The 19,265-nt window shown below is 38.7% G+C and overlaps 1 protein-coding gene across 6 annotated transcripts in view; it reads right to left on the bottom strand.

The window, feature by feature from the left end:
• npas3 (neuronal PAS domain protein 3) overlaps positions 1–19,265 on the bottom strand; it is a 667,268-nt gene that overhangs the window by 476,280 nt on the left and 171,723 nt on the right. For all 6 annotated transcript variants that reach the window (XM_078406532.1, XM_078406528.1, XM_078406529.1 and 3 more), the window contains one exon: positions 14,899–15,143. In XM_078406532.1, the coding sequence (XP_078262658.1) occupies positions 14,899–15,143 (245 nt within the window). The remainder of the gene's footprint in view (positions 1–14,898; positions 15,144–19,265) is intronic.

Genomic DNA, 19,265 nt, shown 5'->3' with positions numbered 1-19,265 from the left:
CTCATCTCCAACAACTTCTCCACTGGAACTTGTTGAACTTGACTCAAAGATTAAAAGTGAAACTGCACAAACATATTTGTCTTCAATTTTGAATCAAGATCACCCAACCACCAAGTCTTTGGTAAATCCTTCACTGAAGTTTGCCAGAGACGGGGCCCAGCATTAAACATCTGAAAGCCAAAGGTCCCCAAAAAAGCCTTCTCCTGCTGCATAACACTGCTCTTCAACAATCAAGGTCCAAGATAAGACCCTGACAAAGTGGATATTTTCCCATGTCCTGTTTCTACCTGTTCCCCCTTGGTCAATTAATCCGCCGTCATGGTCTCAACTTCCACTGCTTCGCCGATGATATCCAGCTCCTCATCTCCACCAAGTCAATCTCCCCCACCACACACTCTACACTGACAAACTGCATCACTGAAATAAAATCTTGGCTTCAATCAAATTTCCTCAAACTCAACTGCAACAAATCTGAAATCATCATCATTGGTTCAAAAACGCTCACCAAATCCACCCAAAACTTCATCCTCAATATATTGATGGTCTCCCAGTATCCAACTCCCCTCACATCCGGAATCTTGGAATCATCTTTGATCAAACCCTCTCCTTCGACAAACACATCAAACACATCACAAAGGCAGCCTTCTTCCACCTCAAAAACATTGCCCGTCTCCGTCCATCCCTCTCCTCCACAGCTGCAGAAACCCTCATCCACGCTTTCATCACCTCCCGTCTGGACTATGGCGCACCCTCAAAAATCATCAGTAAACTTCAATACATTCAAAACTCCACTGCCCGTCTACTCACCCACACCCCGATCCGTGACCATATCACCCCCGTCCTTTACAAACTCCACTGGCTCCCCATCCCCCAGAGAATCCAGTACAAAATCCTCCTCATGACCTACAAAGCCCTCCATAACCTGGCCCCATCCTACCTGACCGACCTCCTCCACAGGCACACTCCCACCTGCACCCTCCGCTCTGCTGCTGCCAATCTCCTATCCCCCCACATCCGGACCAAAAGTCAGATCCTGGGGGGACAGGGCTTTCTCCATCGCTGCTCCCACCCTATGGAACTCACTACCCCAAACCGTCAGAGACTCCTCCACACTCACCACATTCAAAACATCACTGAAGTCTCACCTGTTCAGTACTGCCTTCAACCACTGAAGGTCACCTCACCTTCTGTCTCCTTTCTCTGTTCGTTTACTTATTTATCTATTTATTCACTTCCCTATGTTCTCTAAATCCCTGTAAAGCGTCTTTGAGTATATGAAAAGCGCTATATAAATGTAATGCATTATTATTATTATTATGTCTTAGAAACCACACCACAGTAAAGGAAGAAATCAATGCCAGAATTCACTATTGCAAGTGTCTGCAAAAACCTCAAACCTAGCATCAAGCTCCTGAAATACAGTGATCCCTATCCTCCTAGGAGCCTAGCAGATATGGGCAGACGACTGCCGGCATCTCAAATCACTGGAGTGGAACCAATAACCTTATGTTTAGTTTACTTTAATCACGTGTATCGAGGTACAGTGAAAAGCTTTTTTTGTTGCGTGTTATCCAGTCAGCGAAAAGACTAGATTATTAAAATCAAGCATCCAGAGTGTACAGATACAGGATAAAGCAAAAGTTAAACATTAATATTCTGCCCAATATTCTGTCAAACATCCATTCTCCCCCAAAATCTACAGGTACAGCACATTTTGTAAAATATATGATACATGGGAAACAACCATGAATGATGTAGCCCCACTTGTCTCTCACTCATTTTGGATGTCAAAATACAGGACAAACACTATGGCTAATGACAAATTTTAAGTTCCATTGAAGTGACTGGATTGACAGCAAGCCCCTCAGGCTTCCACTTATTTCAGTAGTAAGCATCTTCAAATATCTCCATTTGTTACTCCATTGAGCTTACTGTTCCAGGAATTTAAATTTTCCACCTCACAAATCATCTATAATTACAAATCTTTTTAACATGTTACTTCTGCAACAAAATAATAAAAAATAAAATATGCAGTCAGAGAAATATTTACTAACTGGAAATTCTAGCCCAGTCCGTGAAGCAGCAGAATTAACATCCCCATTTTGGAGATGCAGTATTTCCAGTTCTGATATAGTCTTTGATCTGAAACATTAACTATGTTTCTCTTTCCACAGATGCGGTCTGCTTTTTTCCCCCAAAAAATCCCTCTTTGACAGTGCTGCCAGATAGTGATTAAAATAGTTACTTCTTTTTTGATATACTAGACCAAGTGGACCCATTGGGCTCAAACCTCTCCTGCATTGATGCAGCACCATCTCCTCCCCCCTCCCCTCCCCTCCCTTCCTCCCCCTCCCTCCTCCCCTCCCCCTTGTTGCATGAGGTATAAATTAGTTTTAATTGCATACTAAGCCTTAATTACTGCTTGGCAGTCTCCATGGCCCAAAAAACTGATCTTATGCATGTGATTTATAATTTCTTCATCTATATATCAAAAAATAATGGATTTTGAAACAACTAAAATGTATTTATTTATTTTAATATGTCTGTTTATGGCATTTCAAATTAAATTTCAATCATGTTCCAATTTTATTCCGTGTAACTTTTTCATACATTTTTCTACATTGAAAATTATACTTTTCAACTACATATGCCACTTGTGAGAACTCTTCAATGTGATTAGCGGCAACTGATCAATCACCTTGATTATATTGTTATTAATGAACAAAATACAATATCTTAGAACTTCTCATTGATATCCACAACCAATGGAAAGTAGAAGATGATGACACAGAGTTTGCTTGATCATTGTGGGCAGCTTTCTTCAAAATCAGGAGTGAATATTATGACGTTGTCATTGATCCTAAAATCTAAGTATTTAAACTGGACATCAGCAACGGTAGTTAGTTAATGAGAGAACTTCTCGTAAGTTACAGATATGTACGCAAACAGAATCTTGAAGGCTTCCTCAGGAAAGGTCTTTTTTTATGTTTAGGGTACTTTAAAAAAAGCAATAGTTTTTTAGTTTTAGTTTTAGTTTTAGAGATACAGCGCGGAAACAGGCCCTTCGGCCCACCGAGTCCGTGCCGACCAGCGATCCCCGCATAATAACACTATATCCTGCACACGCTAGGGACAATTTTTACATTTACCAAGCCAATTAACCTACATACTTGTACGTCTTTGGAGTGTGGGAGGAAACCGAAGATCTCGGAGAAAACCCACGCAGGTCACGGGGTGAATGTACAAACTCTGTACAGACATACCCGCAGTTGGGATCGAACCTGGGTCTCCGTCGCTGTATTCACCATAAAGCATCGGGTTAATCACCCAATAATTCTAATGGGTTGTGTGCTTGTCCGTGCATGTAAGATAGAAGAGCAAGAGTGAGAGATCGAGAGATTCAATCAGATATTGGAGAAACTGGTGAGTCCAGATCCTGGAATCTGAAGTGAAAATAAACTGTTGGCAGGTGATAGGTGAAATCAGATGGGTGTGTTAATGATGGTCAGATCAAGGGAGCTCTTTCTTTGTTCTGCCTTTCGAGATGGAGGTTGAGAACAGACATAAGGGAAATGAAAGAAGTGTGCGTGTCCGTCTGTGTGTGTGTGTGTGTGTCTCTGTGTGTGTGTCTCTGTGTGTCCGTCTGTGTGTGTGTGTCTGTGTGTCTCTCTCTGTCTGTGTCTGTCTCTCTCTGTGTGTGTGTGTGTGTGTGTGTGTGTGTGTGTGTGTGTGTGTGTGTGTGTGTGTGTGTGTGTGTGTGTGTGTGTGTGTCTCTGTGTGTCTGACTCTATGTGTGTCTGTGTGTCTCTCTCTGTCTGTGTCTGTCTCTGTGTGTGTGTGTGTGTGTGTGTGTGTGTGTGTGTGTGTGTGTGTGTGTGTGTGTGTGTGTGTGTGTGTGTGTGTGTGTGTGTGTGTGTGTGTGTGTGTCTCTCTCTGTGCGTGTGCACGCGCACGCTCCCGGTCAGCTCTGGCTGAGAGGAAGTCATGTTTCTGGGAAAAGAAGGGCATTTCAAAAGTTCGACCTGAAAGCTTCATCTTGAGAACAAATGCATGAGAACAGAAAAAGTGACAAAAAGAGATGGCATCTTGCATGAGGCAAAGTGAGAGATGTAGTTGAGGTAGCATTGGGAACAGTGGATTTATTGTAGTTTGTCTCCTGAGATGGACACAGAGAGATTGAAAAAGGATGACGTGTCAGAGATAGTCCAGGCGATTTTGAGGGCAAAGAGAAAGTTAGTGGCAAAGGTGATAAAATTGTGAGTTCCACACCAGCATAAGAAGCAGTACCAAAGAAGTGTTTGATGTAGTGGAGAAAGAGTTAAAAGGGTGCCAGAGTAGCTCTGAAACAAGAACAGTTTCACTGGAGTTTAGAAGGATGAGAGGGGATCTTATAGAGACATATAAAATTATAAAAAGGACTGGTCAAGCTAGATGCAGGAAAAAAATGTTCCCAATGTTGGGGGAGTCCAGAACCAGGGGCCACAATCTTAGAATAAAGGGGAGGCCATTTAAAACTGAGGTGAGAAGGAACTTATTCACCCAGAGAGTTGTGAGTTTGTGGAATTCTCTGCCACAGGGGGCAGTGGAGGCGAAATCACTGGATGAATTTAAGAGAGAGTTAGATAGAGCTCTAGGGGCTAGTGGAATCAAGGGATATGGGGAGAAGTTGGGCATAGGTTACTGATAGTGGATGATCAGCCATGATCACAATGAATGGCGGTGCTGGCTCAAAGGGCCGAATGGCCTCCTCCTGCACCTATTTTCTATGTTTCTAGTTCATGAAGCTGGGGAAAAGTTAGGCAGAGCTAGGGCTCAGGCAAATGCCAATGACTACTCCCCTGATCTGTAGAAATTGGGAGGAATCGAAATAGATGTTGAGGGTAGGAATGAGTTCTGCCAGGTGGAGGAGAGAGTTAGTGGATGCAATTGTTTGGGTCTTTGTTCTGCAAAGAGCAGAGGATCCTAAGACCTTCTTCAAGGGGAATGGAAGTATATATCTGCCTCCTTCTGGAACTCTGCACATCTCCATCCCCTATCACCAAACAGCCTTTGGTCTATTGCATTGGGTGCTCGCAATATGGCCTCCTGTACATCGGCGAGACAAAAAGCAGACTCGACAACCATTTTGTAGAACATCTGCACTCTGTCCACAACAGCCATCTCAATCATGTCATTTCAAATCCCCTTCCCATTCCCACATGAACCAGTCTGTCCTCGGCCTCCACTGCTACAGAGGTCAAATGCAAACTAAAAGAACAACACCTTATATTCTGCTTAGGTAGCCTCTAACCGTATATTCTGCTTAGGTAGCCTCTAACCCAATGATATGCATAGTGAATTTTCCAATTTCAGGTAACCAATTTCAGGTAAACTGTGTTTCTTTTTCACTCCCACCAGAGGCCAAATCATTAGGTGATTTTAAGGTAGAGATTGACATGTACTTGATTGGTAAGGGTGTCAATGGTTATGGGGAGAAGGCAGGAGAATGCTGTTGAGAGGTAAAGATAGATCAGCCACGAATGAATGGCGGAATAGACCCGATGGGCCAAATGGTCAACATCTGCTCCTATGACTTATGAACTTATGACAAAGAGATCCGCGGGAACAGTATCAGACAAAATGCCCCTTAATTCTGTAAGGGTTATTTTTTTGTTTTGTGTTGGTTTTGTGATTGTGTGTGTCATTGCTTTATTTTTATTGCTTCTTATTGTTGGACTGTGGGTAACGGAATTTTGTCCAAAAGACATGTTTTTTGGATGACAATAAAGGCTATTCTGATTCTGATTCTCTAAAGTGATTGGAAAGGGTATGCTTTTTCTACGTTGTACTTTTCGCATTACATGGAGATTTGATAAATTTGTTCAAAATCATAAATTATTTTGATTGTGCAAAGAGGAACAAATTGGTTCCAGATCTTAAGTGATTAGCAAAAGGTGATGTAAAGAAACAATTTTGAGGCAAGCAGAAGTTGCGATATAGAATGCAGTACCTGAAAGTATGGTAGAAGCACACCCAAAAGAAGCGTTTAAAAAAATTGATAAAATTGACAAAATTATAGACTTGTGGAGAGAAAGCAAAGGAGTGGAATAAATTGCATGGATCTACTGAAAATACAGCATTGGTAAAACAGGTCAATGACATTCTGCACTGCATCATTCCATGCTTTTATTACTACAGACTGAGCTACTTGTGGATTCTAAAACAAAGTAATATGATCCTTTGGATCCGTGATACTGTTCTCTCACCAAACCACTGTTGCAAGCATATAGCTATATTAACCCAACATTACATGGGCAATTCCTGATGCAACAAAGAACATTAGAATCTATAATGACAAGCTATACATGACATCAGGAAAAAGAGGCTTCTAAACAGGCATTATAAAATACACATGTTCAGACAACAGACAAGAAAATATTTAACTTGAGAAGCAGCCAGGATTTAAATACAATACCGAGAGTGATTTCCAGCAGAATATATCATAATGTCGATAGTTTCTGCCTAAAAGTTACTTGCCTTTAATTGGCCTTGCCTTAAACTTACAATTTAATTATAGAAGATCAAATAATGCTTTCAAATCATGTTTTCCAGATTAGATGATAATATTACAAAGATTACCAAAAAAAGACAAACATGGGTAGAAGAATGAATGTACTGTGACTATACCATCAACTGGGTTATCTTTCACTTGTCAGTTATGTCAGAAAGTATGCCTCTCATTAATTGTATTGAAGAGCCAGCTAAATCGTCACCATAGACGAGAATGAAATTAAAACTCAATTCTTCTACTTTTACTATTTTCTACTGAACATTCTGCTCATTTTTGAAAAGTGAAAAGGTTTGATTGCATCTTGTTGCATTAAATTAACCATACTTCTACTCACTTTAAGTAGTCCACGAGAGTTCCTCATATTTTAAATTTTTTATATCTATTGCTTTATAACTATATATAAAGAGTGGAGACTAAATGGTAGATTCATGCCAGTTATCTCTGACATTTTTCAAATATAATTAAATAACCAAAACTGCCATCAATCATCAATTTACCATATTTAGTTTTAGTGCATTGAAGACAAGTGGTGCAACAAACAGTGCAGTACAAAAGTTCAATCATACAGCTGTAACACTGAACACATTGGTTCAATACTGCACATAAATTGGGGATGGTAAACACATGAGAAGTTAAAAATTAACAAAATTATTAAGAATTACAAAATGTGATTTTTTTGGTATTTCTGCTGTCTTATCAGGCCTTGTGCAGGGAGATAAGATCAGTTCAGCTAAGCATCACGTTGGCACAAACATTGTCATTCTGAAGGCCCGTTCCTGTGCTCTACGGTTCCATGTTTTATGCTCTATCAGTGGAAGTTTTAATAAAAAGTATGTGGCATACAAATGAACCTTGATCATATCATTCCATCTCATACAGAAGTGCTATGATTGTGTCACGATATGTTCATTTATAAGTACCTTAAGCTACAACATTATAACATCAACATTACATCTTATATTAAAAATAAATCTCGCACCACGAATTTAACAAATTAACTTTAAATGCAAACTAGGTAAAATGGTCAAACGTCAAAATACGAAACCAAAATACTAGAACATACTGGAAAACTGAAGAAAAATTATTCGCAAAAGGAGATCTAGGACATTCATGGAGAGAGAAACACATCTTAGTTTCCATTACCTTTCAACAGAACAAAGAAAAGTTGGCAATAAAATAAGTTTTTAATGGTAAGGTCAGTCACAGGAAAACCCCCAGCAGAGATTGAATGACAAAACAGATAAGACAGCAAGTTGAAACAAGTGAGTCGTACTAATGAGGCACAATACAGAATTTGACAAAGAAAGGTGGCGTGAATACAGAAAATCTGAAATTAAATTTCTGAAAACGCAAATGATCTCAAATTTGTTGAACTCATTTTCCAGTTCAGAAGGCTGCAATGTGCCTAATCAAAGGATGAGGCCCTCTTCCTCAAATGTTCATCGATCTTTGTCAGAGTGGTGTGGAAGATCGAGAAAGGAATGGTCATGAGAGGAATAAAATGGTTAGATCGAATGGGATACAAGGAGAGATAGCTAAATGGATAAAAAATTTGCTTCATGGAAGGATGCAGAGGGTGATGGTGGAATGTTGCCCTTTGGACTGGAGGCCTGTGACTAGTAATGTGCCATAGGGTTCAGAGCTGGGCTCATTGCTGTTTGTCATCTACGCCAATGATTTGGATGAGAATGTACAAGACACAATTAGCAAGTTTGCAGATGACACTAAAGTGAGTGGTATTGTAGATAGTGAATGTGGTTGTCAAAAATTGCAACAGGATCGTGATCGGCTGGGCAGGTGGCTTGATGAATGGTTGATGGAATTTAATACAGATAAATGCATAGTGTTGCTTTTTGGAAAGTTTGACAACGGCAGGACCTACACAGTGAACAGTAGAGCCCAGGGGGGTGTTGTAGAGCAAAGGGATCTAGGAATGCTGGTGCTTAGATCCTTAAAAATGGCATCACAGGTAGATGGGATGGTCAAACATTCAGCACATTGGCTTTCGTCAGTCAGAATATTGAGTATGGAGGTTGGGAAGTTATGTTACAGTTGAATTATTGCATTCAGCTTTGGTCACCATGTTAGAGGAAAGATGCTCAAGTTGGAAAGGGTGCAGAGAAGGTTTATAAGGATTTTGGCATGACTCGAGGTCCTGGTTGAACAGGGAGAGGTTGAACAGACTGAGACTTTATACCTTGGAGCACAGGAGGATGAGGGGTGATTTTTCTACAGGTGTACAAAATCATGAGAGTAATAGATTAGTTAAATGCATAGAGATTTTTGCCTAGAGTAGGGAATCAAAATCCAGAGGACCCAGGTTTAAGGTGAGAAGGGAAAGATTAATAAGAACTTGAGGGGTAACTTTTTTACTCAAAGGGTGGTGGGTGTATGGTACGAGCTGCCGGAGGAGGTAGTTGAGGCCGGTGCTATCATAACATTTAAGAGACAATTGGACAGGTTCATGAATAGGATAGGTTTAGAGGATTATGGATCAAGCGCGGGCAGGTGGGACTAGTGTAGATGGGGCATGTTGGTCGGCGTGGGCAAGTAGGGCGAAGGGCCTGTTACCATGATAAATGACACTATCTATAACTCTAATTAAAGATACCGGCAATTAAACATTTGGAATCATGCCTGGAATCTGAAATAAATCGTAGATTTAAGATTGTCACCCAACCTGTCCTTGCTTTCCGTGATGCACTGGAGACCACATTAAAATATTTTGATAAACAGCTGCCACAAATATTAACAGTTCACAACTTTATCTGCAACCCCATTTAAAGTATTCTACCATTAGAAGAATTAATCTGTATGATTCAGCAATAATTTCTGATCTTTTGAGACTTTTATATTCCAGTTGAGAATTAGTTATTTTTGGTTGGATGCTTGTAACCGGTTTAAAACCTAGAGTGCAGGATAAAAACAGGGGCTTCAATGCAAGATACCCAGCCTCTGACCTGAACTTGTAGGCATGTATAGGAGATGGTCTTGCTGAATTTCTGGTATCCCCTACAATGTTGCTAAAGGTGGCCTCAACAATGATATTCCATGGTTAGTTGCTATATAAATCTACCATTTAATTTTTACTTGTTGCATTTATCTGTAATATCACAAAATGTTTCATTTGTCTTTTTAATAGTTTAAATAAAGTTTAGAATATTGATGTTAAATGTCCTTATTCACATTATTCAGGAATGAAATGGCTTTCATTTTCAGAGTATCCTCATGGTAAAGCTTCAAAAAACGTGACATTTTCTACAGAAATGGAGTCAACCATTCTGATGAACCGCATAATCATAAAGGCCTGACTAAATGAACAGTTTGTTAGCAGCTGCTGTCATTTTACATAATATTAATTCAAATAATAATGTTAACAGCTTTTTTTAAATAGACGCAATTAGCCAAGATGTTTCTTCAGATGTTGGTTCAAGTTGGTTCAATTAGCTAGCAATTAGAAAGATCCAATGTTGAATAATTTGCTGAAGGCAGGCTTACAAATGCACACTGTCTTGTTTTTCTATTCATGAAACTAAAAACAATATTTAGATTTGAACCAGTTAATAATCTGTTACAGGTTAAACAAACACTTCCTGAATTTTTCAAATTGTCAAACTTTAACAATGATGTTTCACATTGTATTCACAAAAAAAATCTACAATCTCTCATCAATATTCTAGCCCAGATGAATGCTTTAGATAAGTGGCCAAAAGGCACTTTATTGTGCACTCTCGTTTTACAATTTATTAATGTCACTTATAATTTGTAACAGTTTTCAATATTGATCATTCCTCCCAATCTGTTATCATCTGCGGTTTAATGAATAATTCCAAACTTTAAATCATTACTGTAATTTAAAGAATCAGAGAGTAACTTTGGCCTAACTTGCCCACACCAACCAACATGTCTCATCTACACTTATCCCACCTGCCTGCGTTTGACCTATACCTCTCTAAACCTATCCTATCCATATATCTGTCTCAATGTTTCTTAAACGTTGCGATACAACGTTTCTTAAATGTTGCGATACCTGCCCCAAATACCTCCTCCAGCAGCTCATTCCATGCACCCACCATCCTCCATTTTTAAAAAGTGACCCCTCAGGTTTCTTTTAAATCTTTTCCTCCTCACCTTAAACCTGTGTCCTCTGGTTTGTGATTCCCCTACTCTGAGCAAGAGGCTCTGTGTGTTTACCCGATCAACCCCTCTCACAATTTTGTGCATCTCTATAAGATCACCCCTCATCCTCCTGCACTCCAAGGAATAGAGTCCTCGCCTCCTCAACTTTCCTGTAGCTAAGGTCCTCGAGTCCTGGCAACATCCTCGTAAATCTTCTCTGCACACTTTCCAGCTTGACAACATCAAAACTGAACACAATACTTTAAATGTGGCCTCACCAATGTCTCCTATAAATGCAGCATTACCCATCTACCTGTGATGCCACTTTCAAGGGACTATGTACCTGCACTCCCAGATGCCTCTGCTCTACAACACTCCCCACAGCCCTAGCATTCACTGTGTAGGTCCTGCCCATGTTAGAGATCCTAAAATGCGATGCCTCATATTTATCTGTATTAAATTCCATCAACCATTCCTCAGTCCACCTGCCCCCGATCAAAATCCGGCTGCAATTTTTGACAATCAGCTTCATTATCTACAATACCACCCACTTTTGTGTCATCTGCAATCTTGCTAATCAAACTTGTCAATAACTGTGTTGCCAGTACTGCATTTTATGGGACTCCCCTTTGTGTGCTCCTCTGATTAACCACCCTTCAGCAGTAATCTCTCATTTCCATCTGAGAGTAAAGGAGCAGGAGCAGAATATTATTCGTACCTGTACTCCACAGTATGGTGCCCCTCTTTTCTACACCTACCTTAACACATGCATATGGTGTACTTACAGATCAAATATTCCAATCAGGAGTGTTTGAGAATATTCATGTTCCAAGTCCAATTCTGGATACTGATCCAATTTGGCTGAGAGATGTTTTGGATATTCCAATTGGGAAATAATCAATGGCCAGTGAGGATAATAAACTGCCCTTGCCTGAATCATGTAGTGAGATGCTAACTCATATTATTCTCCCTCCTATCAGCCTCTTTCATACTTTCAGATAAAGTCTCTTTTCCTCATCATCAGTAGTTCTTTTCTTTACATTCTTAACTTAGTTTAGTTTAGTTGAGGGGGAGGCACAGTGGCACAGCGGTAGAGATGCCGCCCTACAGTATAGGAGACCCAAGTTCAATCCTGGCTACAGGTGCTGTCGGTAGAGAGTTTGTACGTTCTCCCTGTCACCACATGGGTTTTCCCTGGGTGTTCCGGTTTCCTCCCACACTCCAAAGATGTACAGGCTTGTAGGTTAATTGGCTTCTGTAAATTGTAAATGGTCCCTTGTCTGTAGGATAGTGCTAGTGTACAGGGTGATTATTGGTCGGCATGGACTCGGTGGGTCGAAGGGTCTGTTTCCATGCTGTATCTCCAAACTAAAGTAAAGTAAATTACACTCAAAGCATATTAACATAACATTTTGTGTTTGTTCACTTCTGGCAATACATTAAAAATTCACCTTACATGGAAGTGAAATAATGGTTGGGATTCAATAATTTCTAAACATATGTAGAAGTGAAGAAATTGAAAATATACTCTATGTTATCAGCACAAACATTGTGGGCCAAAGGACTCATTCTTTTGCTGTACTTTTCTATGTTCTATTCAGCTACATGTATGTTTTATTACGAAAGCTCCAAAAATGATTGATTTAATCCCATATACTGTTGTCAGTGCTTGCATAATTTCCAAATCTCGGTATAGCAAGTTAATAAGTCCACAGAAATTTGTAACTATATATTTTTTTTAAAGAGGACAAGTAACTAAAAATTCTCCAGATTTAATTTCAAATCATCCAAGAAACCACAAATCCAGCTACAGTTGGAGTTTGAGCTGTTGGTAGCGGATAAGAAATTATTATAAATTATAAATAACTATAAATTAACACAAACACTTTCCTGTAAGCTCTAGTTTATTTAAACTATTTTTTCTAAGAAAAAAATAATCTTTATTATTCTGAGTCAGAAGGCTGAAGGTTGAAGCCTGCCCAAAGACCTGGGCACAAAGGTTAAGCCTGACATTCCATTGCACGACCAAATGACTGCTGAATTATCTGGAATGTCATTTTTCAAATTATACATGAAATAGCCATGCTCTCTAAAGCTCACAGTGGAATAAAATACTTCATGGCACTATTTTGAAGAACACTAAAATAGGCAGTATCACAGGCAGTGCAGATGGTTATCAGGAATAACAGAGAGATCTGGATCAACTGAGCAAGTGGGGCAAGGAATGGTAATAGAGTTTAATTCAGACACGCCTGAGATTTGAGATTTTGGGAAGTCAAACAAGGCCAAGACTTTCACAGTGATCAGTAGGGCCTGGGGAGTGTTGCAGATTAAGGGATGTAGGAGAACAAATACATGATTCCCTGAAGGCAGCTTTAGGCATGCTGTCCTTCATCAGTCATGGAATTGCCTGTAGAAGGCACAAGGAATTGCAGATGCTGGTTTATAAAAAAGACACAAAGTGCTGGAGTAATTAATTTAAATAATTAAATCAGCGGGTCAGGCAGCATCTCTGGAGCACATGGAAAGGTGACATTTCGTGTCAGGACCCTTCTTCAGACCATATAGAAGCTGGGACATTTTGTTATATATTTACGAGATGTTGGTGAGGCCGCACTTGCAGTATCGTGTTCAGTTTTCAGTGTTCACTGTTCAGCTAAGGGCGGCACAGTGGCACAGCAGTAGAGTTGCTGCCTTACAACGCTAGAGACCTGGGTTCAATCCTCACTAAGGGTGCTGTCTGTATGGTGTTCTCCCTGTGACCGCGTGGATTTCCTCCCACATTCCAAAGATGTGCAGGTTTGTCGGTTAATTGGCTTCTGTAAATTGTCCCGAGATTGGAGGATAAAACTGGTGTCAGGGTGATAGCCGGTCGGCGTGGACTCAATGGGCTGAAGGGCCTGTTTCCATGCTGCATCTCGAAACTAAACTAAACTTTTGATCACCCTGCTAAAGGAAAGGTGTCAGTATTCCTTGTGGCACAAGAGGCTGAGGGGTGAATTTATAGTGGTGTATAAAATCATGCGAGGAATAGATCGGGTGAATGCACAGCCTTTTAACCAGAATAGAGAATCAAGAACTAGAGGGCCTAGGTTTAGGGTGAGAGGGGAAAGATTTATTAGGAACCTGAGGGATACCTTTTTCCTTTGGGTACATGGAACGATCTGCCACATGAAGTAGTTGAGGCAGGAACAATAACAACATTTGGAAGACATTTGGACAGGTACAAGGGTAGGAAAGGTTTAGAAGGATACGAACCAAATACAGGTAAATGGGACTAGTATAGATGGGACATCTTGGACAGCATTGACAAGTTGGGTCGTAGGACATGTTTCTGTGGTGTATAACTATGACTCTAAGAAAAAGGGTTTAAACCTTGGAATTCAGAATAATATTTATCTCCCATTAACCATTCCAAAGGAAATTATCTTGTCATTATCACATTTGCTGTGTGCAAAATAGCTGCTGCAATTTTGCAGGACATGCAACTACACTTCAAAAGCACCTCATTGCCTACAATGAACTTTTAAGATGACCTGAGAACATGAAAGACACACGTTAAATACAAGTCATCTTTCTTTTCAAAGAAAACACTAACTACGTGGGGAGACACACTATTATGAATTCATACAGAAATGCAGACTGTGTGCTGGGTAAAATGCAAAATGAACAATTTCGGAAAGTTTGGAAGCAACTGGGAAATATACCCAAATATTTTTTGGCAATCATACACAGTTGAAGTCAGGGGTTATTATGCACACTGAAACAATGAAGTAGAAACTTTATGAAAACCGTGGTAAATGCAACAGTTCTAAATTATGTTATATTTTGTTTTAAAATCTTACATTATTTCAAGGAAAATCCAAGATATCATAAGTTCCTACTATTGAGGATAAATATCCAATGATTCCTTTTCAGAAGCATTTTCAGTAATTCAATTCTTCAAGTACTTATGATAGGCAACTGTATTGCATGAAATGCCTTAGTGTAAAATGTTCATCAAGACAGTTTCATCAACAAATTATGATGCAAAATCATTTACAAACTGTAACAACATGAAAAAAGATTTGTGTATGGCATTAACAAAAGATTTTACTAATTTTATATGTCATGTTTTGGTCATGGATAACTCTCAAATTTGTTAATTGATACGTTAGTTCTGTAGTATAGCAAAGTATATTCTAATCTTTCAAATTATATTACAATTCTAATGTAAATTCATTTTGTACCTTTCACAGATGTATTAGGTGGGGGTCCCTCCACCCTTAAATTCCATGGCGGGTCACCTAAGTTTGTAAAGTCCCTCATTTTCAGGTAACTAATGGTAAGACGAATTATTGATGCTTTATCTAATTGGCTTGTGATGGCTGCAGGGAGTGGCAGTAGTTTTGCCAATTCGTAGAACTCAAAGTTTTCTTTTCCTCGGCGAGATCGTGCTGCATCTCGAGATTTCTCCTTCCGCAAGGCTTGTAAACTAAGAGAGAAAGATAAACCAAATTTTATGTAACATAGACAACATTAAAAAATGCAACTGTTTTAAAATTGTTTGCCTGTGATTCAAACAAAACAGTTTAATTACTTTAGAACATCATTATTCATATCTAATCATTTTAAAATTGAGAAATATTTTCCGAATTCAACTAGTTTTTCTGGAGAAAATACCTTTCTAGTTATTGAACTGCGAAATATAACAAAAAATTGACAGAACATAGTTTTGAGCTCACAATTGCAGATGTTGCAATCATTTCAAATGGACACACTTAATTAGAACTTTGTCATTTCCAAAACAGTGGCAGAAAAATTGAATTAGCATTTCACCGTTATTTTAATTTACCTCCTTAAAGATAATTTCAAGATTTTGCCCATTCTGTGGAAAAGGCATGAAAAAGGATAACTTTTAGGTTATAGAAAGGTAAACCCATTGAACCATGACCACCAATGGTAATATAACATTGTAGAATCCATAATAAAACAATTTTCTTTATGGTTGCAATATAATAGCCCACTTATTTGTAAGAGACAGATTTATGATTCATCAGACACACTGGTCTTCATACTGAAGGAATTTCCTTCTGGATATACAATTTTCACAATTACTAGTAATAGTAATTTATTTAATGATTTATATGTTGATTGATAAATTAAAAATTAGGACAATTAGGTCTTAAAGTCATTCTTATTTCATTTTATAAACTTAGACTGTTGACTAAAACAGGAATTTCAATATATCCTTTATTGCCATATTTCATACACATCAAAGGAAAATCTCAATGCATTTTTTATATGTGGCTGCGTTTACACTCAAATGTTCATTTTTGGTGTCTGTTTTATTTAGCATAGATTAACCAATTATATGTAGTTTAAAAACATTTCACTCATACCATCTTCCATACCCAAGATATTTCCGTTCAAAATATTTTATTATTATTGATTCATACAATAATAAAATTCTATTCTAGATATTTCAGTAAAGCATCAAAAAAACATCAATAATATACAAGCAATAAAACTTATCAAGTAAAATGTGGCACAAAACCAAAATGTAATTTGTTCCAGAAACTCAAGTTGAATTAGATTGAGAGATTAAATTTATACATTCTGAAATGGTTTTAAACTTAATTTTATCCATGAAGTGAAACATTTTAGTACTATAAATAGTTGCACTAATAGTTATTTGATGTTAATCTCTGAGAAACTATTCAAGTGACCATAATCTAAACTGTAAGAAATAAGCTATGACACTGCCAAGGTGAAACAGCTTCTACATTTGACACTCTAGATTTCTATTTCCTTGTTAAGCAATTGTTCTATATTGAACTGCTGAGAACTAAAAATTATCAATTAAAGTGGTTGAAATGGCTGCAAATTATCATATAAGAATGGAGTAATTACTTTCATCAAAGGAAGAATGGCTCACCAGAACACATGTCACTTTTGATTAGTATTTTCTCTCTTGAAGCCATGGATGACACAGCTGATATATAAGACTAAATGCCAAGACCAATCAATTGCTTTTGCAGCTCTGTCCTGAGCTGCAGTAAAATATTCCATTTTCTAGGATCTATGCTTCATTACTCTAAATGGTATCTCCTTGGTAACATTATTCAATTTTTCCATAAATTCAGTCTTCAGTGTATTGTTCCAACAATGTATTCTTTTGCAAAAAGATTCCTGCCAGTTTAACATAAGTATTACATATAATAGACAATAGACAATAGACAATAGGTGCTGGAGTAGGCCATCCGGCCCTTCGAGCCAGCACCACCATTCAATGTGATCATGGCTGATCATTCTCAATCAGTAATTCTCAATAATCTACTGGACAGCAAGTCGAGCCCTAGTTCTGAACTAGTATTCTCACTCATTTCTTACCCATATATCCTTGTTTTTTTAGTTAATCGAATCTTGGAGAGTTGCCTCCTTAATCACATTCCCACTTAATTGCGAACCAATCTTATTTTCCTTTCTGGATTCCACACAATGAAACATTAACTAGGACAGTGTAAAAATAATTCAATGTGCATAATTCCCAAAGTACATTCAGGAAAACTTTTTAAATCAATGTATGGCATCCCTGACAAGAGAGACGGGAGAAAAAGTGCAGGAGTAACAACGGGTTAGGCAGCATCTCTGGAGAAGATGGATAGGTGAAGTTTTGATACGGGACCCTTTTACAGACTGACGGTAGGCAGGAGGAGTGGTGGGGGGGGGGGGGTGGGGGAGAGGACAGAGCATGGCAAGTAATAGGTGGACACAGGGGAGGGGGTTTGACAGGCAGGCGGTTGGAACAAAGGCCAGAGATTGAAGCAGAAAGTGTGAGACAGACTGATTGAAAAGTTGCAAATTGTGAAGCCAGAGGAAAGAATGTAGAAGGGGAGCATGGAGGGGGGAAATAGGTGGAAGTTCAGGTGGGGCACAGGGGAGGGGAGGATGGGGGTTCAAGGGGGGGGAGGGAGAGAAAGGGAAGGAAGAAATATGCATTTCGGCCACCACACTGATCACTGAGATCATTAAATATGATAATCATACTCTCCCATTTACCAAAGCCTGATTCAAAAAGGAGTAAAAGGAGTGTCTGTAAAGCAGTTATGCAACCAATTAGGAAATAATAGGATTCACAAATATGGAATTCTTGATTTTTGAGTATACAAAAATGTAATGGAAGAAGGGAAACACAAGACATATATTGTTTAACATTGCAAAAATTCTAGAAGAATGTGAAAGTGCAGTGGTGACATTTAAAAAGGAAAATAGGGAAACAAGTGAATTCATAGAATAATATAATTATAGAATTGTAGGGAAAATCACGAAATATGTAAACATGTTCTACAGATTCATAAACAGAAGAACACTGGAAAGGGTAGATACTTTGACATGTAGATGGTTCTAAATGAACAGTTTGTGTCTTTCTACATTTAAGTGAGAAATAATGAAGACAAAAAGGAATTTAAAAAATGAAATATTAAACATGAAAGCAGTGCAATGGAATAAATAGTAAGGGATTTTACATCTTTTAAGACGTTGTCAGACGCTGATAACTGTATCCAAAACTATGGAGAGTTGTAATGGAGTAAATAACAGAGACCTACAATTATTTTCAAATTCTCTTTGGATACAAGTATGGTGCCAAAATTCAGCAAGATTACTACATTAGTACAGATGATTCAAGAAGGATAAGTGAAATGACTGATTAATTACAGACCAGTCGGCCCAATGTTGGCAGTGGGAATATTACTGGAAACATTCTGAAGAATAGGTCAGGAAAAAAGTTACAGGAAGATACCATTTAAATAAAATAAAAACAGAAAATGCCAGAAATACGGTTAGGCCACATCTATGCAATGGGAAACACAGTTTATGTTTTAGATCGAAGACGCTTTGTCCGTATGCTGATCATATCCTCCATTTGCAGAGAAAAAGTATGCGCAAAAAAAGGGGTAAAAAGCAACAAACAAATGTAATATCGATACCAATGTCAGTTGATCGGTGGACGAAAAAATTGACAAATTTATTTCCATCTGGAGAAGTATGGTATAATGCATTCGAGAAGAGAAAACAAGAAGCAAAATGGGTGTTGAGAAAGAAAAATGGAGTGCACTATAGGCCCCCAAATCGTCAATAAGGGATTTTAACTTTCCCAAAAAAGACTGGGACTGTTATAGAGCCAAGGACTTAAGACGGGGTGGAATTTGCCAAATGTGTTCAGGAAAGTTTGCATTGGCAATATGTAGAGGCCCCTACAGAGGAGACAGCAAAGCTTGATCTGCTCTTAGAAAATTGCAAAGGCCAAATGACTGAAGTGTACATAGGCGAGCATTTTGGGACCAGTCCACTGTTCTATTAGCTTTAAAATAGTAATGAATTAAGGCAGGGCAGGCCCACGAGTTAAAATTCTGAATTGGGGCAAGGCCCACATTGATGAAATTGGACAGGAACTTGCTCAAGTTAATTAGAGTAGGTTGTTTGCAGGCAAAGGAACATCCGGAAAGTAGGATGCTTTTAAAAATATGATGGCAAGAATTCAGGGCACGCATGTTCCTACAAGAGTGAAGGGCAAGGCAGTAAGGAAGCTGAGATGACCAGAGAAATTGAGGGT

Source organism: Rhinoraja longicauda, chromosome 10 (assembly GCF_053455715.1).
Source record: "Rhinoraja longicauda isolate Sanriku21f chromosome 10, sRhiLon1.1, whole genome shotgun sequence".
Classification (NCBI taxonomy): domain Eukaryota; kingdom Metazoa; phylum Chordata; class Chondrichthyes; order Rajiformes; family Arhynchobatidae; genus Rhinoraja; species Rhinoraja longicauda.
This window is presented reverse-complemented; position numbering and strand designations above follow the sequence as displayed.